The sequence below is a fragment of the Sus scrofa genome, chromosome 11, assembly GCF_000003025.6.
Source record: "Sus scrofa isolate TJ Tabasco breed Duroc chromosome 11, Sscrofa11.1, whole genome shotgun sequence".
Taxonomy (NCBI): domain Eukaryota; kingdom Metazoa; phylum Chordata; class Mammalia; order Artiodactyla; family Suidae; genus Sus; species Sus scrofa.
In genome coordinates this window covers 45,230,454-45,256,994 of record NC_010453.5, presented here as the reverse complement: position 1 = coordinate 45,256,994, position 26,541 = coordinate 45,230,454, and the positions used below count along the sequence as shown (strand labels likewise).

Genomic DNA, 26,541 nt, shown 5'->3' with positions numbered 1-26,541 from the left:
ATGTTAGTTAGCTTGACTGTAGTAACCATTTTACCATGTTAATATATATCATCATGTTGTACAACTTAAACATGTAAATATTTATTAAAAATAATTTAAGGGTAAAGTGAAAAATTAAAAAATTCAAGTGAACAAAAACTCCCAAAGGTGAAGCACAATAAACATGACAGATAACTTGAACTCCATCAAAATTAAAATTTTCTGTAATCAGAGAAACAAGAAAGCAAAAGACAATGCACAGAATGGGAGAAAGTATTTGCAAATCATATAGCTAAAATGGTTTAATATCCAGAATATATAAAGAACTCTTAGGATTCAACAACAGAAAGACAACAGTTGAAAAATGGGCAATGAACTTCAGTAGACATTTCTCCAAAGAAGATATAAAAAATGGCCATTAAGCACACAAAAATGCTTAACATCATTGGTTGTAAGGTTAATGTAAATCAAAACCAAAACAAGACAATACTTTATACTCACTAGGATGACTAGAAACTTATAAAACCTGAAAAACAAAAAAAAATGAGCATTGGCAAGGGTGTGAGAAATTGCAATCCTGGACTTTGCTGATGGGAATGTAAAATGGCACAGTTGCTGTGGAAAACACTTTAATGGTTCTTCAAAAAGTCAAACACAGAATTACCATGTGACTTAGCACATCCACTCAGGTATACACCCATAAGAACTGAAAACAAGTGCTAAAAAAAAAAAAAAAAAAAAAAAAAAAAGAAAGAAAAAGAAGTTGTACATGAAAGTTCACAGCAGGGCTATTACAATAGCCAAATGATGGAATAACCTAAATGTCCATCAATTGATGAATGGATAAACAAAGCATGACATAATGTACAATGGAACATTATCCAGTCATAAAAAGGCATTAAGGGGAGTTCCATCGTGGAGCAGTGGAAACGAATCTGACTAGGAACCATGAGGTTGTGGGTTTGATCCCTGGCCTCCTGAAGCTCGGTAAGTTAAGGATCAGGCATTGCCATGAGCTGTGGTGTAGGTCGCAGATGCAGCTTAGATCTGGCGTTGCTGTGGCTGTGGCATAGGCTGGCTGCTGTGGCTCTGATTAGACCCCTAGCCTGGGAACCTCCATGTGCCGCAGGTGCAGCCCTAAAAAGCAAAAAACCCCCAAAATGCTGGGGGTGTGGGATGGAAATCCTATAAAATTGGATTGTGATGATCATTGTACAACTATAAATGTAATAAATTCATTGAGTAATAAAAACAAACCAAAACAAACAAAACAAACAAAAAGAATAATAACAATTAAAAACAACAACAAAGAAAAGCAAACAGGAATTAAGTATTGATAGATGGGACACTATGAATGAATCTTGAACACATTACACTAAGTGAAAGAAGCCAGACATAAAAGGTCACATAGCACATGATTCTATTTCTATGAAACATGTAGGACAGGCAAATCCATAGAGACTGAAAGCACACTGGTGGTTTCCAGAGGGTGGAGGGAGGGGAGATTGGGGAATGACTGACTGGTGGGTACATGGTATCTCTCTGGGTGATGCGAATGTTCTGTAACTAAACAATGACGATGGTTATACACAATGACGATGGTTATACACTACCAACGTAACAAAAGCCACTGAATTATACAATTTAAAATGGTTTAAATGGTGACTATGACGTTATGTGAATTTTACCGGAATAAAAAGGAAAAAGTGGACCCTCAAAGGCATAGTTCCAATTTATTTCGCTATAGTAACATAACTGAGAAATATGTTTTAATCTTTACTTTTGTTAATGACAGTCAGAAAAGTAAAAACAAAAACCAAACAACAAAAAAGGTAAAATAACTTTCTTAACATATAGAAGTCAAAAGAATTCATCACCAGCAGACCTACTCTGTAAGTATTGTTAAAATAAGTACATCATCCAGAAGCGATATGATGCCAGATGGAAATCTGGATCTATACAAAGGAATAAAGAACAGCAGGCATGGTAACTATTTGGTTAAATGTAATATCTTTTCTTCATATTATTATACTTCTTTAAAAGGGAAAGTAAAAACAATAGCAATGTAGTGTGAGGCTTAGACATTTATAAATAAAACATATGACAAGAGGAGCACAAAGGCTGGGCAGAGACACATGGAAGTATATTATTGTAAGGTTTTTATACTATACATAAAGTAGTAAAATATCACATCAAATTGATAAGTTAAACATACATATATATATATATATATATAAATCTTAAGCAACCACTGCAATAACAGTTATTGATTGCCAACAAGCCAATGAGATAAAATGGAATGATAAAAACTATTCAATTAATAAAAACTATTCAAAAAAGCAGGCAAGAAAAAAAGGGGGATATAGAAAGGCAAATAGAAAACAAAAGATTTAAAAATAACCATATTAATAAATACATTAAATGTAAATGTCTAAAAACCCCAGTTAAAGGTTGTATTTTTCAGATTGGATAAAAAAGCAAGATATAACTATGTATGTTGCATATATGACAACTTTAAAGGTTAAAAGTTAAAGGATGGAGTTCCTTCATGGCACAGTGGGCTAAGGATCTGGCATTGTCATTGCAGTGGCTCGAGTTGCCTCTGGGGTGAGGGTTCAATCCCTGGCTCAGGAAATTCCAGATGCTGTGGGTGAGGCCCCAAAAAAGTTAAAGGATGGGAAAACACATACACTGTTTTAACAGTGGTCAAAAGATGTGAAACTTTAAAATAAAAACTAAAAAGTAACACCACTAAGAGAAATTAAGATCTAAATAAATGGAAAGCTATATATTTGGTTCATGGTCAGAATATTCATATTATTAACATGTCAACTATCCTCATTTCATTCACAGATTCAATGCAATCTCGATCAAAATCAGTTTAAAAAAATGATTATGGGGAGTTCCTGCTGTGGCACAACAGGATCAGTGGCGTCTCTGCAGCGCCAGGAGGCAGGTTTGATTCCTGGCCCAGCACAATGGGCTTAAAGGATCTGGTGTTGCCACAGTTACAGCGGCATAGGTTGCAACTGCGCCTCAGATCTGATCCCTGGTCTGGGAACTCCATATGCTATGAGGCGCCAAAAAAGAAAAAGAAAAAATATGATTATAGAATTCATATGGAATGAAAAGGATGGAGAGTAGCCAAAAAGCTTTGAACCCAAACAGAGTTGGATGATATTACGAAGCTACAGTAATCAAGCTGGTGTAGTACCGACATAAAGACAGACAAAGAGATAAGTGGAACAGTACAGAGTCCAGAAAGAGACTCAAACACAGATGATTAACTGATTTTCAACAAGGGTCTCCAACAAGTGATATTAGAACAATTTTGTTTCAATATACATATAAATGAATTTCATCTATATTCTATACACAACACAAACATTAAAAATGGACCACAGACTTAAAACTATGAAAGATCCACAGAAAAATACAGATTAAAACACTGTGATCCTGGGTTAGGCAAAGATACTTCAGATACAACATCTAAAACATAGTGCAAACTGATAAAATGGACAGGATAGAAACTTCTGCTCCTCAAAAAGCACTGTTAAGAGATGGAGGGAGTTCCCATTGTGGCTTAGTGGTTAACGAACCTGACTAGCATCCATGAGGACACAGGTTCAATCCCAGGCCTTACTCAGTGGGTTAAGATGAGCTGTGGTGTAGGTTGCAGATGCGGCTCAGATCCCGAGTTGCTGTGGCTGTGGTGTAGGCCAATAGCAACAGCTCCAACTGGACTCCTAGCCTGGGAACTTCCGTCTGCCACAGCTGTGGCCCTAAAAAAGACAAAAAAAAAAAAAAAAAAAAGAGAGATGGAAAGACAGGCCACAGAACAGGAGAAAATATTTGCAAATCATACAGGTGCTAAGAGACTTGTATCTAGAATATAAAAATAATTCTCAAAACTCCTAATAATAAGAAAATACTATGATATAATTAGCAAAAAATTTGAATAGACATTTCTCCCAATAAGAAAAACAAAGGGCAAAGAAGCACATGAAAAGATGCTTATGAAGGAAATGCAAATTAAAACTTCAATGAGATACCACTATGTACCAGTTATTATAATGGTTAGATTTAAAAAGACTGACCATATCAAGTCTTTGCAAGGATGAAGAGAAACCACAGTTTTCATAATGCTGATGGGAGAAACAGTAAACAGTATGAACATTTGGAAAACAGTTTGGCAGTTTTCTAAAACATTAGACGTCTACCATATGATCCAACTATTCCATTCGCAGGTATTTATCCCAGAGGAACAAAAGCATATGCTCATACAAAGACTTGTTCATGGATGTTTATATTATCTTTATTTCTAATAGGTAAAAACTGGAAATAACCCAATGGTGAATAGATGAACAACCGTGGTATAGTCATACAATGGAAAATTACTCAGTAATGAAAAGAAATGAACTATGGATGAATCTTGAAATAATTATGCAGAATGAAAGGAGACATAAAAAAGTAGTGTGTATATATAATGCATAGTGATTCTATTTATATAAAAGTCTAGGAAATGCAAACAAATCTAAAGTTAAAGAATGCAAATCAGCAGTATCGGGGGACAAGGGTGGGGGTGGGGAGGGTTGAAAGAGAGAGATTCCAAAAGGGCACAAGGAAACTTCTGCAGTGACACATGCATTCTGTCATTAGGTTCACTGTGGTGATGGTTTTGTGGTTACAAATGTGCCAGAAGTTATCATATTGTACACGCTAAATTTGTGCAGGTTAGTGTGTGTCAATTACACTCAATAAAGCGGCTATAAGAGAAGTATTTGTTTTCATTTTGAATATTTGTTAGTACTTTTACTTTGGCAATTCATTTATATATAATCTCAGACTTATTTTGAATAGCACTTAATGTTAATTCTAATATTAGTCATTTGAGTTTCATCTCTGTATTCTCAAAAACTTGATTAGAGCATTCAGTCATTGACATTTAAGGTAATTAGTGACAAATATGTATTTATTGCCATTTAAAATCTTGTTTTCCGGTTGATTCTATGTTTCTCCTTTCTTCTTTTTTTTTTTTTTTTTTTTGGTTGGATGATTTCCTTTTATTTTATGCTTATGTACTTTTCCTTTTAGCTTTTGTGACTGCAATGTTTGGTTTTGATTTGTGGTTGCCCTGTTTTCTAAGTATGTTAACCCCTTCCTATATCTGCTTGACTTAACCTGATAGTCATATAGGCTCCAACACATTATAAAAAACAAATAAACAAACAAAAAAAACTCTAGATTTTCTCACTTTCCTTCCCCACATTCTTTGACTTTGAAGTCCGTTTTCAACATTTTCATGTTTGTCCTTTTGCTGTTTCTGGTGTTTATCATCACTTTTACAATAGGTTTTTATTTTCCTTTTAGATCTGTATACTGGCTTAAGTGATTGCCTTCCAATTGTGATTTCCTCCATCCTATTTCTTCTTACTTCTTTTTTATTTAGAGAAGCCCATTCAGTATTTCTTTTAGAATGGGTTTAGTATGCTGTACTCTTTTAGCTTTTGTTTGTTGGAGAAATTCTTTATTTCTCTTATTTTAAATGATATTCTTCATTTTTTAATTTTTTGTCTTTCTGTCCTTTTAGGGCCGCATCCGAGGCATATGGGGTCCAATCGGAGCTGTAGCTGCCAGCCTACGCCAGAGCCACAGCAACACGGGATCTGAGCCGTGTCTGCAACCTACACCACAGCTCACGGCAACACCAGATCCTTAACCCACTGAGCGAGGCCAGGGACCGAACCTGTAACCTGTAACCTCATCGTTCCTAGTCGGATTCGTTAACCACTGAGCCATGAAGGGAACTCCCTTAAATGATATTCTTGCTGAGTATTCTAGGCTGCAAATTTTTTCCTTTTAAACTTTGAATATATCTTACAACCCAGTGGAAAAATGGGCAAAAACTTAATAGATATTTCTCCAAAGATATACAGATGGCCAATAGACACATGAAAAAATGCTCATAATCACTAATTATTAGAGAAATGTAAATCAAAACTACAATGAGGTACTAACACTTGTCAAAATGGCCATCATGAAAAAGTCTACAAATAATGAACGCTAGAGATGGTGTGGAAAAAAGAAACCCTCCTACACTGTTGGTGGGAATGTATATTGGTACAACCACTATGGAAATTAAGTATGGAGGTATCTCAGAAAACTAAATATAGAACTACCATATGATCTAGCAATCCCACTCTTGGGCATATATCCGGACAAAACCTTCCTTGAAAAAGACACATGCACCCACATGTTCATTGCAGCACTATTCACAATAGCCAAGACATGGAAACAACCTAAATGTCCATCGACAGATGAATGGATTAAGAATATGTGGTATATATACACAATGGAATACTACTCAGCCACAAAAAGAACAAAATAATGCCATTTGCAGCAACATGGGTGGAACTAAAGACTCATACTAAGTGAAGTAAATCAGAAAGAAAGGACAAATACCATATGATATCACTTATATCTGTAATCTAACATACAGCACAAATGAACCTTTCCCCAGAAAAGAAACTCATGGACTTGAAGAAGAGACTTGTGGTTGCCGAGGGGAGGGGGAGGGAGTGGGACGAACTAGGAGTCTGGGGTTAATAGATGCAAACTATTGCATTTGGAGTGGATAAGCAATGAGATCCTACTATATATATAGCACAGGGAACTATATCTAGTCATTATGATGGAACATGATGGAGGATAACATGAGAAAAAGAATGTGTGTGTGCGTGTGTGTGTGTGAGACTGGGTCACTTCGCTGTATAGTAGAAATTGACAGAACACTATAAACCAACTATAATGAAAAATAAACATTATTAAAAACAAACAAACAAAAAAAACCCCTCAAAGTTGGTTTAAATATTTAACCTGCTCCCAAAGAATACAGATTCTGGAGTTCCCATCATGGATCAGTGGTAACAAACCCCACTAGTATCCATGAGGACGTGGGATTGATTTTTGGGCTTGCTCAGTTAAGGAGGCAGCTGCAGCTTCGACTCAACCCCTAGCTTAGGAACTTCCACATGTTGCCGGTGCAGCCCTGAAAAAGAAAAAAGAATACAGATCCTGAGAGACTTTCCTTCTCCGATTTTTCACCCTCTATCATGGATAGCCTATTGGTACAGAAACAGCCTAATACTATCATCTTTCAGCTAATTACTTTATATAATTATTTTCCAATTTAAGCAATGTAATTTTTGGGGGCATAAAAAAGTAAAATTCATGGAGTCTTTCAAATTATAATATTTACTTTTCGATCTCAAGTTTTACAGTTAGCATAAACCTTTTAATATAGAGTTACTGATTCTCCATAGGTCTTAAGAAAAAATTTCAAACATACACAAAAGTACAGAACTGAATTATGAATCTGTTTGTACCTGTCACTGGGATTCAAATATTATCAACATTTTGAGATTCTTGTTTTATCTACTGAGCCTCCCCACTACTTTCTTGTAGAATATTTTAAGGAAGTTCCAGATATCATAGTATTTCATATCGCAGATATTTCAATATTTACATCTTTTTCTAATACAAGCCAACGCTTTTTAAAAAATTGCTAGAAGTTCCCTGTGGCTCAGCGGGGCAAAGGATCTGGCATTGCCATAGCTATGGAATGGGCCACAACTGAGTGCCAGTTCCATCTCTGGCCCAGAAACTTTCATATGCCATGGGTACAGCCAAAAAAAAAATGGATTCATACAAAGTTAATTATACTTCAATTCAAGAATACTTAATTTAATTTCTTCCGTTTCTTCTTTACAATTTATATAGGAGTGTGTACCCATTTAGAGACTCCTATTTCAATTAACTAAATGCTCAGGAAGACGGTTTTCTCTTTTCTTTCTTTTTTTTTTTTGTCTTTTTGCCTTTTCTAGGACCGTTCCTACGGCATATGGAGGTTCCTAGGCTAGGAGTCTAATCAGAGCTATAGCTGCTGGCCTATGCCAGAGCCCCAGCAATGCCAGATCTGACCCAAGTCTGTGACCTACACCACAGCTCACGGCAACGCCGGATCCTTAACCCACTGAGCAAGGCCAGGGATCGAACCTACAACCTCATGGTTCCTACTTGGATTCGTTTCCACTGTGTCATGATGGGGAACTCCTGAATTTTAATATTTTTAAGACATATTTTTGGAGTCCCGGCATGGCTCAGTGGTTAACGAATCCGACTAGGAACCACAAGGTTGTGGGTTCGATCCCTGGCCTTGCTCAGTGGGTTAAGGATCTGGTGTTGCCGTGAGCTGTGGTGTAGGTCACAGATGCAGCTTAGATCTGGCGTTGCTGTGGCTGTGGCATAGGCTGGCTGCTGTGGCTCTGATTAGACCCCTAGCCTGGAAACCTCCATATGCCGCTAGAGTGGCCCAAGAAATGGCAAAAAGACAAAAAAAAAAAAAAAAAAAAAAAAAAGACATATTTTTGATAAGTAATTCTGACTAAAACAAACATGAGGGATTTGTAATATATTAACAAACAGAGGTTCGTTTGTTTCTTTGGTAATTCACTTATTTATATATCTTTCCATGGTTCTACCCAGTGATGTACTGAAGCTTGTAGGTTTGTAAGAGATGGCTGGTAAAGTTTTTGGAATTTTGTGAGCTGGATGTTAAACATCACTATTATTAAAAATCATTTAGATTTATAGTAAAACAAATTTTATTTAAAAAATTAAAAAAAATTTTTTGGCTGCATCCACGGTATGTGAAAATTCTTGGGTCAGGGACGGAACCCATGCACAGCAGTGACAATGCCGGATGCTTAACCCAAGTGTGCCACCCACCAGGGAACTCCTAAAACAAATTTTATGAAAAAAACCCAAATACTCAAGAATTCAACAAGTTTAGTTTTACTACTATCTGTGCTCTTCAGTTTACGTGTCTACTGTGTGTGTGTGGTGGAAGCGTCATGCGTGCTACTGAGCATCTTTTCTCTACTTGTGTTCTGTAATGTTATGTTCGAGGCCTGAAGTTAATCATGGTGGGAATGTTTATGCTGAGGACATAAGCAAACTCTACAAATTAGAGCCATCCCTCACACCCCTGCTGGGAGAGCCACTTGTTACCATTGGCCAGCACAACACTGCTTCCACCCTGAGCACTAACTTTTGAGTCACTGCCGTTATATGAAATATTTCTTGTCTTTTGAAATTTGAGCATAAAGATCCTCCTAATGTTCAAGTATGAAAAGCATACTAAATAGAGGGGACTAGACAGACAAATGTGAACAAGTCCACAGGAAAACAAACACAGAATACATGGTACCTATAAATATTTCTGTCTTTTTAAGGCTGCACCTGTGGGATATGGAAGTTCCTGGGCTAGGAGTAAAATTGGATCCATAGCCACTGGCCTACGCCACAGCCACAGGAACACAAGATCTGAGCCAAATCCCTGGCCTACACCACAGCCACAGGAGTGCCAGATCCTTATCCCACTGAGGGAGTCTAGGGATTGCATCCTCATAGATACTCGTTGGGTTCTTAACCTGCTGAGCCACAGTGGGAACTCCTATTAATACTCCTTAACATATGCCTTTAAAAATCCCTTTATTATAAGATCTAAAATATTAATGTAGAAAGTTGCTATGCTGAAAAGGAAATGAAAGGAAAGTTAGGGAGGTGACATCTTTGGTTTGAATTGTTTTGTTACTTGAATTTCAGAAGTATAGAAAAATGCAATTAGATATTGATTAAATAGGCAGATTGAAAATACTACATAAAATGTATATATATATTTTAAATTATATAATGTAATGCTAAGAAAAATAAGGACTGTGAATCTGATTTTTAAAAAATAAACACAATTTGGGAACTATCAAAAGCTAAAGAATGTGAGAGCTTAAGTGTACATACCAAGTTATGTGTTTAACAGTTAAGTGATTGTTCATCAAACAAAAAAGTTTTTAAAAAGCAAATCTATCTAAAATGAGGTTTTAGTTAAAAACTTATAATGCCACCAAAATTTGCTAAACTTGTTTTGCCAGTTGATATTCTCAGAAATCAAAGCTTTGTCTGTCTAGTCTGCATTTATATTTAGTCTGGGCATTTAATCTCTCTTTTGATCTTCATTTTGCCATACACTTTAAGTTGCTTTATAAGGCTTTAACATTAGGTTAGTTTCATAGACTGTAAAATCATTTTGTTCTAGCAAACGGCTTATTTTAAAACTTCTCAGAAAATACACAAAGGAGTAACAAAAAATTGAAATGAATACTGTGATTCTTTATATGTGTTTTTTTTGTTTAGGTTCTTTACCTCTTGTGAAAGCTGTGTCACTTGGTTCTTTTGATGTTCCAGGTCTCTTAAAACCAATGAGTTTTGTTTTTCTAACTGAAGCACTCTTCTTGCCAAGTGGACACTAGGAGAATGGAATAAAAGAAGAAATGCTGACAAAAGAGGAACACTCTCTCAAATATTCAAAATGTGTCTGTACGCTCCAAAATTGACTTTCCATTTCCTACTAATGCTTAAATATTAACAGGAAAAATATGGAGTGGAATAATATTTTCAGGTGTCAACAGTGGAAGACCAACATCCCAACAAACCATAATTTTGAAAGTAACATTAAAAATCTGCAAAACGTAATTGTGATATATTGATTACCACATTAATAGTTTCTAGCCCTTGCTATAAAAGTGGAGAGTTACATTACGATATTTGCTCAAAAAGACCACAAGAAAGCAATTTACAGCTTTTCTCCTTTTTTATAAAAATTTCCCATTTACAAACAAATAAGGCAATTAGTTCAAACAATAATAAGCTTGCACTTTGAAAAGCATCAGTGTTTATCTCAGACAACATCTTTTTATAATACAAAACACAACTGAACAGATTTTCTACTGAAAACAGATGGAAATGATATATGAAAAACGGAGACAGATGTCTAACAGTAAAGGCAGATTAGGTACTAACAGAAATCACTGACAGATCACAGGGATCACCACGAGATGACCACAAGTTATTGTACTGAGTGTGACCTTTAGTATTTAAAATTACATTAAATATAAAATGTCTCAATTCCACTTTTAAGACACAATAATAAAAAAATTACCTATAAAATCATAATATCATTCCTCCTGACCACTGGGGCATAATTTATTTATTTTTTTTTAAGGGCCGCACCAGCAGCATATGGAAGTTCCCAGGCTAGGGGTCGAATAGAAGCTGTAGCTGCTGGCCTACAGCACAGCCACAGCAACACAGGACCCGAGCTGTGTCTGTGACCTATACTGCAGCTCATGGCAACTATGGATCCCCAAGCCACTGAGAGAAGCCAGGGATCGAACCCGCATCCTCATGGATACTAGTTGGATTCGTTTCTGCTGAGCCACAGTGGGAACTCCGGGTAGCTTATTTAGGTATATGATCATATCTAAGTTCCTGTCCTTTCTTCCCCCCTTTTTAGGACCTCATCTGCAGCTGCAGCTAGTGGCCTAAACCACAGCCAGAGAAATGCGGGATCCTGAGCCACATCTGTGACCTATACCACAGCACAGCTTGTGGCAAAGCCAGATCTTTAATCCACTGAGCAAGGCTAGGGATCAAACCTGCATCCTCATGGATACTAGCTGGGTTCTTAACCCACTAAGCCAAAACAGGAGCTCTTAAGTTTCTGTTCTTTGAACTGGCACAGGGTTGTGCCTTAATAATCAGTTGAAGTTGGAGATGTAAAAAACACAATCCTGGGTTTTTTTTTTTAGGTCCACACCCATGGCATATGGAGGTTCGCAAGCTAGGGGTCCAATCGGAGCTGTAGCTGCTGGCCTACACCACAGCTACAGCAACGCAGGATCCGAGCCACGTTTGCGATCTACACCACAGCTCACAGCAACGCTGAACCCTTAACCCACTGAGCGAGGCTAGGGATCGAACCCACAACCTCATGGTTCCTAGTTGGATTCATTAAACACCGAGCCACAACGGGAACTCCCACCAATATGCTCTTTTTGTCTTTTTTAAAAATTACTCAATGAATTTTATTACATTTATAGTTGTATAACAATCACCACAACCAAATTTATAGCATTTCCATCCCAAACCCTCAATGCATCCCACCCCTCAGCCTGTCTCATTTGGAAACCCTAAGTTTTTCAAAGTCTGTGGGTCAGCATCTGTTCTGCAAAGTTCACTGTGTGCTTTTTTTTTAGATTCCACATGTAAGTGAGAGCATTTGATGTTGGTGTCTCATTGTCTGACTGACTTCACTTAGCATGATAATTTCTAGGTCCATCCCCAAACATCAGTATTTTAAAGCTTTAAAAATCATGGACATGGAGGAGTTCCCATCATGGCTCAGTGGTTAACGAATCCAACTAGGAACCATGAGGTTGCAGGTTCGATCCCTAGCCTCGCTCAGTGGGTGAAGGATCCAGCGTTGCTGTGAGCTGTGGTGTAGGTCGCAGATGCAGCTCAGATCCCAAGTTGCAGTGGCTCTGGCATAGGCTTGCGGCTACACCTCTGATTAGACTCCTAGCCTGGGAACCTCCATATGCGGAGGGTGCAGGCCCTAGAAAACACACACACACACACACACACACAAATCATGGACATGGAGAACAGATTTGTGGTTGACAAGATGGAGGGGAGGGAGTGGGATGGACTGGGACCTGGGGTTAATAGATGCAAACTATTGCCTTTGGAATGGATACGCAATGAGATCCTGCTCTATAGCACTGCGAACTATATCTATTCACTTATGATGGAGGTTGATAATGTGAGAAAAAAGAATGTATAAACGTATGTGTGACTGGGTCACCTTTCTATACAGTAGAAAATTGACAGAACACTGTAAACCAGCGATAACGGAAAAAGTAAAAATCATTATTAAAAAAAAAAACCTTTGGGAGTTCCTGTCATGGCACAGCAGAAAAAATCTGACTAGGAGCCATGAGGTTGCGGGTTTGATCCCTGGCCTTGCTCAGCAGGTCAAGGATTTGGCATTGCCGTGAGCTGTGGTGCAGGTCACAGATATGGCTCGGATCTGGTATTGCTGTGGCTCTGGCGTAGGCTGGCAGCAACAGCTCCGATTAAACCCCTAGCCTGGGAACCTTGATATGCCGTGGGTGCAGCCCTAAAAAGACAAAAGACAAAACAAAACAAAACCTTTGGAATTATCTTAATTCATATTTTTATTCTTTTTCTCATCCGCTATATATGTTAAAATATCTCTTTTATCTTTCTGTCTCCCACAGAACTCAGCATTAGGGTCTTTCCGTACATGGCAATTTCTCAATAAATGTTTGTATGTTACACATATTTGTGTAATGCTTAGTATGGGACAAAGAATACCTTGCCAGAAATAGTTACGGATGAGATAAAATGGAAGAAAAAGGGATGCTTGAAAATGAGATGCAAAAGTCACCCATTACCAACATTTTGAAGTAGATAAATGACTTGACGACATCAAGTTTAATATATTAAACAGCTCATTTGATTTGTGTGTTTTTTGTTTTGTTTGGAAACTGCTTAATGCTCTCATGCAGATTTTGTGTGATACCACTTATCAAATGAAACATCACATGACCCAAGACACGGTATTCAAGAAATTTTTAGTATGCTGGTGCTTCAGCCATAATACCACAGCTACCTTCTACTAAAATTTTCCTTGATTTTCGTTGGAGATTGAGTGAGAAAAAAGTCAATAGAAGGAAGGTATTTAGGATGTCTTGAAATTGCTCATAAGTGTGTTCTACAGTGTTCTGATGACTAGCTTACAGTCCTATTTTATTCAGAAAAACTTTCTAGGAACTGATGCTGATGGAAACGATTGCAACTAGTACTATGAATGCTGATGTTAGTTACAATGCATACTGGTTAGAAAGTAAAAGACACTGGGGTACAACTGGTCTCCAACTGAACCAATGACTATGTTTCAAAAATTCACTTCTAAGTCAGTTGTAAGCATAGCAGAACACATCTTCTAGTTCTATCAGAAATGAGAGGGGTTCCCTTGTAGTTCAGCAGTAATGAACCCAACTAGTATCCATGAGGACATGGGTTCAATCCCTGACCTCACGCAGTGAGTTAAGGATCCAGAATGACCGTGAGCATGGTGTAGGTCACAGACATGGCTCGGATCCTGCGTTGCCATGACTGCACGACTGTGCTGTAGGCCAGCAGCTAAAGCTCCGACTCGACCCCTAGCTTGGAACTTCCACATGCTGCAAGGGTGGCCCTAAAAAGCCAAAAAAAAAAGAAAAAAAAAAAAAAGAAATGATAGTCCTCAAATTGCTCTTAAAACCCATGTTCTCGAAGAAAAGAAAGAATACAATAAACAAGAATAAAAAATAATACTGTTAAATCTTTTTCTTTAAAAAACAAAATATTTAAGCACATAGAACACTCAGAGAGTTCCCTTAGTGGTTCAGTGGTTAACAAACCCGACTAGGATCCATAGGGATGTGGGTTTGAATCCTGGCCTCGCTCAGTGGATAAGGATCTGGCATTGCGGTGAGCTGTGGTGTAGGTCACAGATGAGGCTCAGAACCCACGCTGCTCTGGCTGTGACATAGGGCCGGCAGCTGTAGCTCCGATTGGACCCCCAGCCTGGGAACCTCCATATGTCACAGGTGCAGCCCTAAAAAAAAAAAAAAAAAAAAAAAAAAAAAAGTTAAGGACACCTAAAACAGAGTTTCTCCAGTATCCTGCATTTGGAATGGATAAGCAATAAGATCTTGCTGTATAACATAGGGAAGTATATCCAGTCGCTTGTGATGGAACATGATGAAAGATAATGTAAGAAAAAGAATGAATATATATATATAGTGTGTATATGTGTGTGTGTGTGTGACTGGGTCACTTTGCTGTACTGTAGAAATTGACAAAACACTCTAAATCAAATATATGGGAAAAAATGAAAATCATTAAAAAAATGAACTCCTGTTTCTTTATACTTTAGCCAAACTGTGCATTATAGATCTTACCTTTGTATTTCTTTCTCTTTTTTTTTTTTTTTCTCTTTAGGGCTGCACCCACAGCATATGGAAGTTCCCAGGCTAGGGGCTGAATCAGAGCTGCAGCTGCAGGCCTACGCCACAACCACAGGAACAGCAGATCCAGGCTGCATTTGTGACCTATGCCACAGCTTGTGGCAACACAGGATCCTTAAGCCACTGAGCAAGGCCAGGGATCGAACCCGCATCCTCACAGAGACAATACTGTGTCCTTAACCACCTAAAGCCACAATGGACAGTCTCCAAAATATCTAGTTTGGGATATTTCTTGGTAGTCTTTCATGTATGTTCATCTTTTCTACCCCAACAGATACAACTTAAATGAAGACAGGGGTCTTACCTCTGTGGTATGTGCTGAGGAGAGTGGGCACTTAATAAATTCCTCCTGATTGATTTTGCTTTAAGAGAATTTTGCTTAAATTCCAGAAATTTGCTCAAATGGCTACAAATTGTATTCTAAGGTTGCAGAGTCTCAATATTAAAATACACCTGGAGTTCCATCGTGGCTCAGTGGTTAATGAACCCACCTATGCGGGTTTGATCCCTGGCCTCACTCGGTGGGTTAAGGATATGGCGTTGTTGTGAGCTGTGGTGTAGGTTGCAGATACAGTTCGGTTCTGGCGTTGCAGTGGCTGTGGTGTAGGCCAGCAGCTGTAGCTCCAATTCGACCTTTAGCCTGGGAATCTCCATGAGCGTGGTACAGCCCTAAAAAGACAAAAGACAAAAAAAATTAAAAAAAAAATTAAAAAATAAAGGACACCTAATGCTCAGCATCTAGGAATAAAAAAGAACATAAAGTTAGTAAGGGGAGGAGGCAAATGTCACAGATATCAATTTGCCTCTTCCATATTTCAATTTCCTAAATCGTTAAATGCTGCATATTGTTGTTGTGAGTAATTTGGTGCTATAGGTGGATTCTGTTTAGAAATCTGGGATATTAGAAGTGAAAAGAAATGAAGGGAGTTTAGTTTAATTGAAATTCAAGGCAAGACAAGTGAAGAGCTGCTCAACTATAGTTAGGTTTAATCTCCTTAACTACAATGCACATACGATGAAAACAAGTGTTGATAATAGTTCTTTATAATGAGTAACCATGGATACAGTCAAGGGAAAAGACTCCTGCTAAAGTTTGGTTATTTATTTATTTAGTACTGCACTCTTCAAGAAACCACTGCTTTTTTAGTGTTGGGACACTGAAATAGGTACAGCAGACAATTCTTCTTTGTAATTATATTAATTGTCATGTGATTTTTACCTCTAACGAGATTAAGTTTGACATCAATTAGAAACTAATAACACACAAAAGTACTGGGGTTGGTAGAGGCGAACTATTACATTTAGAATGGATGGGTGATGGGGTCCTACTGTACAGCACAGGGAACAGTGTCCAGTCTCTTGGGTTAGAACACGATAGAAATGAAAAAAAAAAAAAAAGAAACTAATAACACAAAAGTATATTTTGTATTTAAATTTTATTTTATTTTATTTGCTTTTTAGTTAGGGCTGCATCTGTGGCATATGGAGGTTCTCATGCTAGGGGTTGAATCAGAGCTACAACTGCTGGCCTATGCCACAGCCACAGCAATTCGGGACCTGAGCCGTGTTCGTAACCTACACCACAGCTCATGGCAACGCCGGATCCTTAACACACTGAGCGAGGCCAGGGATCGAACCCATAACCTCATGGTTACTAGTTGGATTTGTTTCTGCTGCACAATAGGAACTCCTGTATTTAAATTTTAAATTAAAATTTCATCTTGTAAAATTACTTCCCAAGGTAAGCTCTCTCAGCACCTCTTGACTCCAGATAAATGTTATATTCTCTTGGGTCTGTCAACGGCAGTATTTCTGATGATCACACACACACACACACACACGCACACACAGAAAAGCATAGCCCATGCAGTGTGAGCATGGCTAACCACCTCCAATAGTGGTATGGTTCCTTTTGTATTACCAAAATGCCAAATAAACAAGTGTATGTATGTAGTTACTAGCTATTTAGATATGTGGTCTGAAATAACATTTGGCTTTTTGACCTTCTTCAGTTTTAGCAGGTCAGAGTTCTGTCTCTATTAGAATGGTATGGAAAAATGGTTCAAAAAAAGGGCACATGGGCCAGATTGAGTTCAGCTTCAGAAGCACCAGGTCGGTGCCTGCACTTCCTGCTCTTTCAGCAGTTACTGAGGACTATATTTCTAGTTAGGTCTTTCTCTAGTTTTTCTATAGTTGATCAGGAATAGATTAGCAGTAACTTTAAAGGACTATTCCTAAAACCAACCCAAATGAAATAAGCACAACTTTCCCTAAGGACAAAAATGAGAACTCATACATGTGGGAATAAAGGAGAAGAAAATGAAATTTCATTGGGCACAAAAGTTTGTTGGAGGAAATAAAACCTTCCTCTGCTTTAATTTCTCCTTTCTTTAAAACCTAGTTTACTGTGGACATTTCAACTTAAAGCTCTTTATAAAACTAGACAGAAACTAAAACAAAAGGTCAATAGTATGCAGTAAATCTTTTACTTTAAAAGGTTTAAAAACCTTCATAAAAGTCTCCACATTCAGATCTGCCAAAACAAATACAGAAGCACACACTAAGAACACGTTAGTGCCTGGGTGTTTCCCATTCAGTATCACAGGTTAAAGAATATAACCAAAACAGGTAACCAGAAAATCTTGTTTGCTATTTTCAAAACAATCACGACCGAAACAAAAACATTACTTCAGATTTTCAAGTTTAGTCAAGTCAAGAGGAACCTATTTTATTTTAATCTACCTTAACTGCAGAAGCCCTTTTAACTTTTCACAACTTTATCCCAGAAAGTTTAACATAGTATTTAGTTATTGTTCATATTTCTACTGAAAATTCAAAATGTGAGCAACCTTATTTAACATCATAATGTGTTTAAGATACATTCCTGGGAATTACTTTTCAAACTAATTTTGAAAAATTTTGCCATTACTTTATAGGAAATTGGCATTATAGTTTATGCCTTAAGAAACTGAGTAATACCAAAGAAAGTGAGTCTCAAAACTAGCTGCATGTCCAGGGATTGTTTCTACTAATTACTTCAAGAGGTCCATTAAAATTTTTAAATAAAATTGTTTTAAATGAAAATGCAAATTACATCTCTTTGGAACACTGGCTTTATCCCTAAAATCAACCATTAAATTAACTTACTCCAAGAAACTTTAATTGAGATGACAAACCAACATTTATTGAACACCTAACTCTGCTAGGCACTGTGTACTGAACTTTGCACCCATTTTCTCATTTTGATTTTCATAATATTCCTTGGGAAGAAACAGGCAACTAATGAACATTTTTAGTGGCTATCCATATTAATAGCAAAAACATAAGGCCTCAAAATTGAAATTTTGAGTAACCATTAAAAATGGTTTCAAAGGAGTTCCTGTCATGGCTCAGTGGTTAACGAACCCGACTAGTATCTATGAGGCTGAGGGTTTGATCCCTGGCCTCGTTTAATGGGTTAAGGTTCCAGCATTGCTGTAAGCTATGGTGTAAGTCCCAGGCGGGGCTTGGATCCATCGTGGCTGTGGCTGTGGTACAGCTGGCAGATACAGCTCTGATTCTGCCCCTAGCCTGGGAACCTCCACATGCTGTGGGTGCGGCCCTAAAAAGACAAAAAAAAAAAAAAAAAAAAATGGTTTTAAAGTTCTTTAGTGGCAGAGTTTCTGTTGTGGCTTAATGGTTAACAATCTGACCCGCATCCATGAGAAAACAGAATCAATCCCTGGCCTTACTTGTGGGTTAAGGATCCAGCCTTGCCATGAGCTGTGGTGTAGGCTGGCGACTACAGCTCTTATTCAGCCCCTAGCCTGGGAACCTCCATATGCTGTGGGTGTGGCCCTAAAAAAAAAAAAAAAAACCCAAAAAAAAAATCTTTTGTGGCACAGTGGGTTAATGCTCCAGTGTTTTCACTGCTGTGGCTCAGGTCACTGCTTTGATCTCTGGAGGAACTTGTACATCCCATGCCATGAGTGCAACTGCCTTTCTCTCCCCACCCCCAAAAAAGAATAAAAATGGTCAAGGACATAAAAAATGTTCCGGGTGAAATTAAACTTCTAAGTTACACACCATAATTCTCTAAATACGTAAGAAAATATATGCAACTGTATACATTTTTAAATGTTTATCTTTGGAAGGTAGGATTACCAGTATTTTTCCTAGTTTTCTAAAATAAATATGTATTATTTTTAATAATCAGAAACCCCCTCCAATTAGGTGTTATCCTAAAATACATAAATCTGGCTGTTGAAAGGATCAGATTTTAAATTGAATTATGTATGAATGAGATATACTGTGCAGCAGTGGGGCAATAAATTCCTTTGAAATTTTAACATATTTTGGTATAGGCTGAGGTGTGATGAAAACTTTATTATGCAACTATTTCATGTGTCGTTCTGAATGAGTTATTTTATAGTTCACCTTTAAGTTTCCATCGCTTTAATTTCAAAGTGAAGAATTAAATTTAGATTCTCTCTAAGGTTATATTGCTTTCATCTCAAATGAGAGTGCCAAGCCACTGACTTCTTTACAGACATGCATTAGGAAGTCAAATATGGACTTGGGAAAACTTCAGAAATGCATCAGACCCTCAACAGCGATCTTTTGTGCCATTGGTCAATTTTGTGCATACAGTAGGCACTCAATTAAAGTTGGTGAATGAACAGGCAAAGGAAGGCATAAATGTCCCCTTTGGATATCTAGACTTACTTTCCCTTCACTCAGTTTAGATGACCTGAGAAGCACTTCCTCAAAATAACCCTCTGGTTCATCATGAGAAGAATGCCTGGCCCCAGCTGGTAGCAGATATTAATAGCATGCCCATTAGGCACTTGTTCAAGGCACATAGATAGCTCAGTGATAAAATCTTTAGAAATATTTGGACAGTTAAGATTATTCAGAATATGAATCAGTTGTGCTTCCTTAAATCCTCACTCTGAATACTAAGAAATCAACATCTGTTTGGGAAATTTAAAAAAATAGTAAGGTAACAACAATAATTGCTTTCAATTTTTGAGGAACTCAGCATTTAGGACTGAAGAAAGGAAGCTTACAACAGAAAAAAAATATTTTTTTCTTGTGACAAAGATTCTTTTGAAGGAATCAGATGCTAAAGTAGAGAAGAGAATGATCTTCTTCGAATTTCAATCATTTGCCACTAACCAAAAAAAAGGTCACTGGAGTTCTCTTGCGGCTCAGTGGGTTAAAGATCTGGCATTGTCACTGCCATGGCCTGGGTGGCTTCTATGGTGTAGGTTTGATCCCTGGCCTGGGAACTTCCACATGCCTCAGGTGCAAAACTACAAAACTACATTTTTATTCCTCTGCTGGCAACATAAAGCTCAAAAACAGATATGCTGAAAATTACAAGTTATCTTAGGTCATCCTTGGTGACCTTTGGAGGGACTCAGTGGAGAATGGGAATGGAATGGGACTATAACCGATTTTTTAAATAATACGTAATTTAGAAATACTTGCATCTTCACTGAACAGAATTCACTATTCCAGCTACATTTTGATATCTGGTAGTCATCTATCCTATTTAGTGTAACAAGAAACACAACCTCTAAGCATCCTTTTGTTACTTCTCATAAAATGGTCTATATCTTACGTTGTTTTAGATAGCCACAAAGATAAGATAGCCACATTTTCCTCTGAGCCATCACTTCCAAGCGTCTACAAAAATATTAAAATTGAGATGGATTGTTTTGGGTACTTAGCATTTAATGTCTTTAAATGTTTAAATTAAATCAATTCATGTAAAAATAATAGATAAACAAGCGGCTTTGAATCCTCAAATACTCAGATGAAGAGACAGTTCTACTACGAGTTATTTCACATCATGCTAGGGGAAGACAATGGCGAATAAACAAGAATAAGATGTAGTTGCTGACCTTGAGGAACTTTCCATCTAGCTAGGGACACACGGGAAATGAGAGCTAATGAGATAACACAAATGCTGTATTGGACGGTATGTCGAAAATAGATGTTTATAGGCAGAGAGATATTCTATTCTTACTTTGAGTAGAGCGGCAAATAGGCAGGAGAGGTAGGGCCACATGGAAGGGCTAAGAAGTCTAACAGAAACATTTAGATTTGTTCTGGTAGCAAAAGGGGTTCTTTTTGCAAAGCATGATGAACTGGGGTGGGAGAAAGGAGTTAGGGGTTAGGTCAACTAGAAACCAAATTAATATCGGTACAATTTTCTCTGAGTGTATTTTAAATTATATCTCACAAAATAACTAGAGGATCTTCTAAAAATTTTATTGACCTTCACAAAGTCTCTTATAATTTCAATCACAATATTTATGCTACCTCTGTTTCTCTCTTTCAACTTCTATCTCTTCCTCAAGTACATGTCAAGAAAGGGTAGGCAGGTGAGTTTAAAAAAAAAAAAAAGAGAGGAAAAAAAAGGAAGCATAACTCATTAATTTTAACCTGAAAATTGTTGGTACAATAGCATTTGTAATGCACCTGAAATTAAGGTGAAAATAAATTTAAAATGGCGTCATCATCACTGAATCCAATTTTAGGAAAATCCTAATGTACACTTTTATTCTACTACCATTAAACCCACTTAAAAATACAAGAAATGCATGATTATTACTGTGTTTATTTTGTGAGCAATTTAATATTTAGCATACTGAGAATAAAGTAACTTTATTCTGTCACTCTGTTCAGCACATTATCAAAAAGCATAATGTAATTACATTTAGCTTGATAAGTAAAACAAATATACATTGATTTTACCTTTGCTTTAGTCGTCTTTTAGCTGTTGTGGGAACATTAGCACCATAGCCATAGGAAAAAAGAATCCTTTCGGCCTCATCTTCATTTTCAACTGGAAAACAATAAAGTGTACCATGTGAAATTTTTTTTTTCTTAAAAAGCATGGCAGAAGTGAAAATAAAAGTGGTCAGAGTAATGAATTAGGGAGCATAAAAACATTAAAAAGGGTTTTTGCAGCCAATTAAGCTGACCATGCTCTTTTCCCTGAGGGGGCCTAGTGTGCAATGGCTGCAAACAGCAGCCTCCTTGCTAGTGTGTGTACAAAGCCTGCTGCCTGTATGCATCGCCCTAAGGGACCTTGGAGACAGCCCTTTTCAGTGGACATTCATGCCTAGCATGCTGCCCCCATTCTAGGCTCCAGACGGGTATGTGCAGTGCCTTTGGAAAGCCCTGGGCACAGTGGCTAGGGTCCTTGTTGGCCAAGTCATAATGTCCTTCCACACTGAGCTCCAGGACAAGAAGCATGTGATCGAGGCCCTATGCAGGGCTAAGTACAAGTTCCCTGGCTGCCATAAGACCCACATCTCCAGCAAGTAGAGATTTACTAAGTTTAACGCAGATGAATTTGAAACATGGTGGCAGAAAAGCAGCGCATCCCAATGGCTGTGGGGTCAAATGGATTCCTAATTGTGGCCCCCTGGACACATGGCATGCCCTGCACTCATGAGAGCCTCTGTGCTGTCCCCTCCTTATTCACACCCACCAATAAACCTTACTTTCCCATTGGAAAAAAAAAAAAAAAAAGGGCTAATGCATAATCTCAAACAGGCCATTTGTAAGCAGCAGCATATTTCTTAAAGTTATATGCTTGTTTGGATTTTTCCATTTATTTTTAAGAGGTTTAAGTGATTGCATAATATGACATGTTAAGTTTTCTTGTTGTATGCGGGATCCGAGCCACATCATCTGTGACCTACACCACAGCTCACAGTAATGCTGGATTGCTGACCGACTGAGTGAGGGCAGGGATCAAATCAGCATCCTCATGGACAGCAGTTGGATTCATTTCCACTGCGCCACAACAGGAAGTCCCAGAAATGATTATTTTTAATTAAGAAAGGTGCTTATTATTTTATCAGAAGAACAGCTTTATCCTAACTTGCAATAATAAAATTATGCCATCAAGTAGGCTATCTATGGAAAAAAAAGTACAGTCCTAAGAATGTATTGATGGCTCTTTAAAAAAAAATTACCAAAAATACAGCAACACCGTTTACTTCTAAATTTTGCTGTTGTCACACCACTCCCCAAAAGAAATTTTAACTTACAGGTTCACATTTTATGGGTAAAAGTTTAAATACAATGACAATTTTACTGTTAAGTTGGGATTGAAAAAATATTTTATCAAAGGCCATAAAAACTACAGATTTACTAGTTCAATTTAAAGCAGCCTAAGACATAACAATTTTTATAATATTATTTATCAACAACCATTATTAATGTCAAGAGAATCTTCTTTCAGAAGTGTTTCCAGTTAAAAACAAAGCCACATATTTCACACTGGTAAGAGAAGCTGACTATCTGTAGGCCTATCACTATAATACGAGCTAATTGGTTGTTTGACCTTCTGGAGTAAACATTTTAGGAATATTCATAAGTGTTTTCCTTCAATTTAACCCTATTTTTTGTGTGTGTGTGTGCTTTTTGGGGCTGCTCCCGCAGCATATGGAGGTTCCCAGGCTAGGGGTCTAATTGGAGCTACAGCTGCTGGCCTGTGCCACAGCCACAGCAATTCGGGATCCAAGCCGTGTCTGCAACCTACACCACAGCTCATGGCAATGCCAGATCCTTAACCACTGAGCGAGGCCAGGGATCAAACTGCATAGTTCCTAGTTGGATTCGTTAACCACAAGCTGCAACGGGAACTCTTTAGCCATATATATATATATATATATATTTTTATATTTTTTTTTTTTCATTATCTTAGCCCTCTTATCTTAATATAGATATATATATATTTTTAATAGTGAACCAAGATCAGTTCTCAGAGGTAGGATTATTAGTTACAAGGGATATGTAGAAGCAAGCGATGCTATAGGCCATTGCCAATAGAGTTATCAGCTATCATGGCTTCAAGCCGAGTTGAGGTCTCCAATTCAGCTCTATAGGAACTAGAGCTGGCATTCAGAGACCTACCCTACTCTTGTCTCACTAAATGTTCTAAGTTCAGAAGAGAGATGGGTAAATTTAGTTAACATCTCAAAAACCATCGGACATTGACAGGCAACTTAAGTTTGAGTTTAATACTTATTAGATCAATAACTCATCGGATAACAATTCTAGGGTGATTTAACGACGGGAACAATGTACTATATAACACAGTAAGTGCACTAAAGAGGTATGAACATGTCGTAGAAGCCCAGAGCAACTATGTTCGAAGTATGCCGCTATTTGTCCCATGCTGGAGGCATGAGAAAGGTATGGGGAGGCTGACATTCATGGAGAAGGAGCAGAAAGGATCCACAATGAGCTGTGAGTTACGATAATTGTGAGAAAAGTGGCTGAAGTTAGTTGGAAGTACAATAGTAGCAGGAAGATAGGCTAAATTCCAACTGTGAATGGGACTAAAGTCTTGTTTGCTAGGCTAAGGAGTTTGGATTTTATTGGATACTCAACAAGAAAACAAAAGCGATCGATACAGGTAGGTGACATGACCTATAGATTTTCTGTTGTTGATGATGATATTAAGAAGAAAATTCCAATAATGGGAAAAAGATGGCCTAGAATGGCAGCACAGAGAACTCCTCATAATTTACAGTAATAATCCAATTGAGACATGGTCCATTATAACAACAGGATGGAGAAAAGAACTTGGATTCTAGACAAGTGGATGTGAGATGACACTAGGATAGGGAGAAATCAAAACTGTCAAAAGTTAGTTGGGTAAATAGATGCCCTAACCATATTAACAGATGCAGAAGACAAGAAAATCAGTAAGTTTCAGGGAAAGAAGAGAAAATGTAAGTAATGTCACATTCTCAATGACTGCAAGAACTCCATACAGACCTGTGGAATCGGTAGCCAGTGGATAGTAACTGAAATTGTAGAAAAGAGATAAGACTACACAAAAAGGAGGTAAGAATTGAAGAGGATGAGGGGGAAAAAATCAGCTGGGAACCGGAAAGAATTAGATAGAAGAGACAACAAAAGTGATGGAGAAGAACATCAAAGGAAGGTGATTTAAGACAGAAGAGGGGAGTTCCCATCGTGGTGCAGTGTAAATGAGTCCGACTAGGAAACATGAGGTTGGGTTCAATCCCAGCCTTGCTCAGTGGGTTAAGGATCTGGTATTGCCCTGAGCTGTGGTGTAGGTCACAGCTGCAAATGTGGCTCAGATCCTGTGTTCATGCTTAGATCCTGTATTGCTGTGGCTGTGGTATAGGCCAGCAGCTGTAGTTCCAATATGATCCTTAGCCTGGGAACCTCCATATGCCGCAGGAGCAGCCCTAAAAAGCTAAAAAACAAACAAACAAAAAAACAAAAAAAAGAAGAGTTTTGATGATAATAATCCTTTGAATACTACATACATTATAGTACTAAAATGGAATGTTTTGTGCTTATATTTTAAAAATTTTGTTTAATCAATAAGTATTCATTAAACAAGTATAGGAATATTCCAATTTCTGATGCGAATGGATAGAAAAGAATCTGGTTTATTGATCTTCCAAATACCAGTTAATATATTTTATTCTAAGATAGTTTTAAGATGGTTTGTACAATAGCATAGCAAAAAAATAATTTCTATATATTTTCTAAATATTTTATTAAGAAAACACACATATGGAAAAGTTGAAAGGCATATGCACATACATATGCATCTGGATTATAAATTAAACACTGTGTTGTATTTATTTATCACACATCTATCCAGCACTGTGTCTAGCCAACAATCTATCTTATCTTTTCTTGATGCATTTCAAAATAAGTTGCGGACTTCTGCCTTCACCCCAGACAGTTCAACAGTAAATCATCAACTAGAGTTCAACAGTATTTATAGTTTTTTAAAAATAAAATTTATATATAGTGAAGGTACAAATCTTGTCTATCAGTCAACACATTTTGAGAATATGTACAATTAAATCTCAAATAAAATGAATTTGAAATGCATGGGCCTGCCCACTTATATATAAATATTTTTCAATAAATACACTGGGAAAAAATTTTGGAGACTTGCAACAATTTGAAAAATCTTGCAGATGAAGCATGTAGTTTTGAAATATTGAAAAACTAAGAAAAAGTTAAGTATGTCATGAATGCATAAATTATAAGTAGATGCTACTTTATCCTTATATAGGTATAAGGAAAGTAATATTCAATATAAAATGAATGTGTTAGTTTTTTTACTGTTTTATAACTGCTTTCAAAGAATTACATTACTGTACCATATGCCTCTTTCTCTCTCATAATTGGAGAAGCTATCAGGTTATCATCAAAGGTTGGTGATTTAAAAAAAAAATTAACAATGTTTCCAATACTTTAGTATGAATATGACTGTAGCATTGTATGCCATAAACATTTTATAGTAATTCATTCATTAGTGCATAGGCTAGGCTACCGTGAAGCCATCACACGGATTACACCAGGCAATCATAAAGCAATCATACTCCTGCTTCTTCATTACCCATGCATGAATTTTAATGTCTGCAAATAAATGTGAATTTCTTTCTCACATTATCTTCTCTTTTTATGGCTGCAGGTGCGGCATATGGAAGTCCTGGGCCACAGCTTGCAGCAATGTCAGATACTTAACCCACTGAGTAAGGAGGCAATCGAACCTGCATCCTCA

The 26,541-nt window shown here is 37.3% G+C and overlaps 1 protein-coding gene across 7 annotated transcripts in view; it reads right to left on the bottom strand.

Annotated features, from left to right (window-relative positions):
* Positions 1 to 26,541, bottom strand: part of PIBF1 (progesterone immunomodulatory binding factor 1) — a 286,663-nt gene that overhangs the window by 105,714 nt on the left and 154,408 nt on the right. For 5 of the 7 annotated variants that reach the window (XM_021065663.1, XM_021065658.1, XM_021065659.1 and 2 more), the window contains exons 13-14: positions 21,717 to 21,807; positions 10,240 to 10,342 (exon numbers count right to left, since the gene is read on the bottom strand). In XM_021065663.1, coding sequence (XP_020921322.1) covers positions 10,240 to 10,342; positions 21,717 to 21,807 — 194 coding nt within the window. Of the gene's footprint in view, positions 1 to 371; positions 506 to 4,004; positions 4,125 to 10,239; positions 10,343 to 21,716; positions 21,808 to 26,541 lie in introns of those variants that run through there. The other 2 variants (XM_021065665.1, XM_021065664.1) reach the window with 2 other exon arrangements.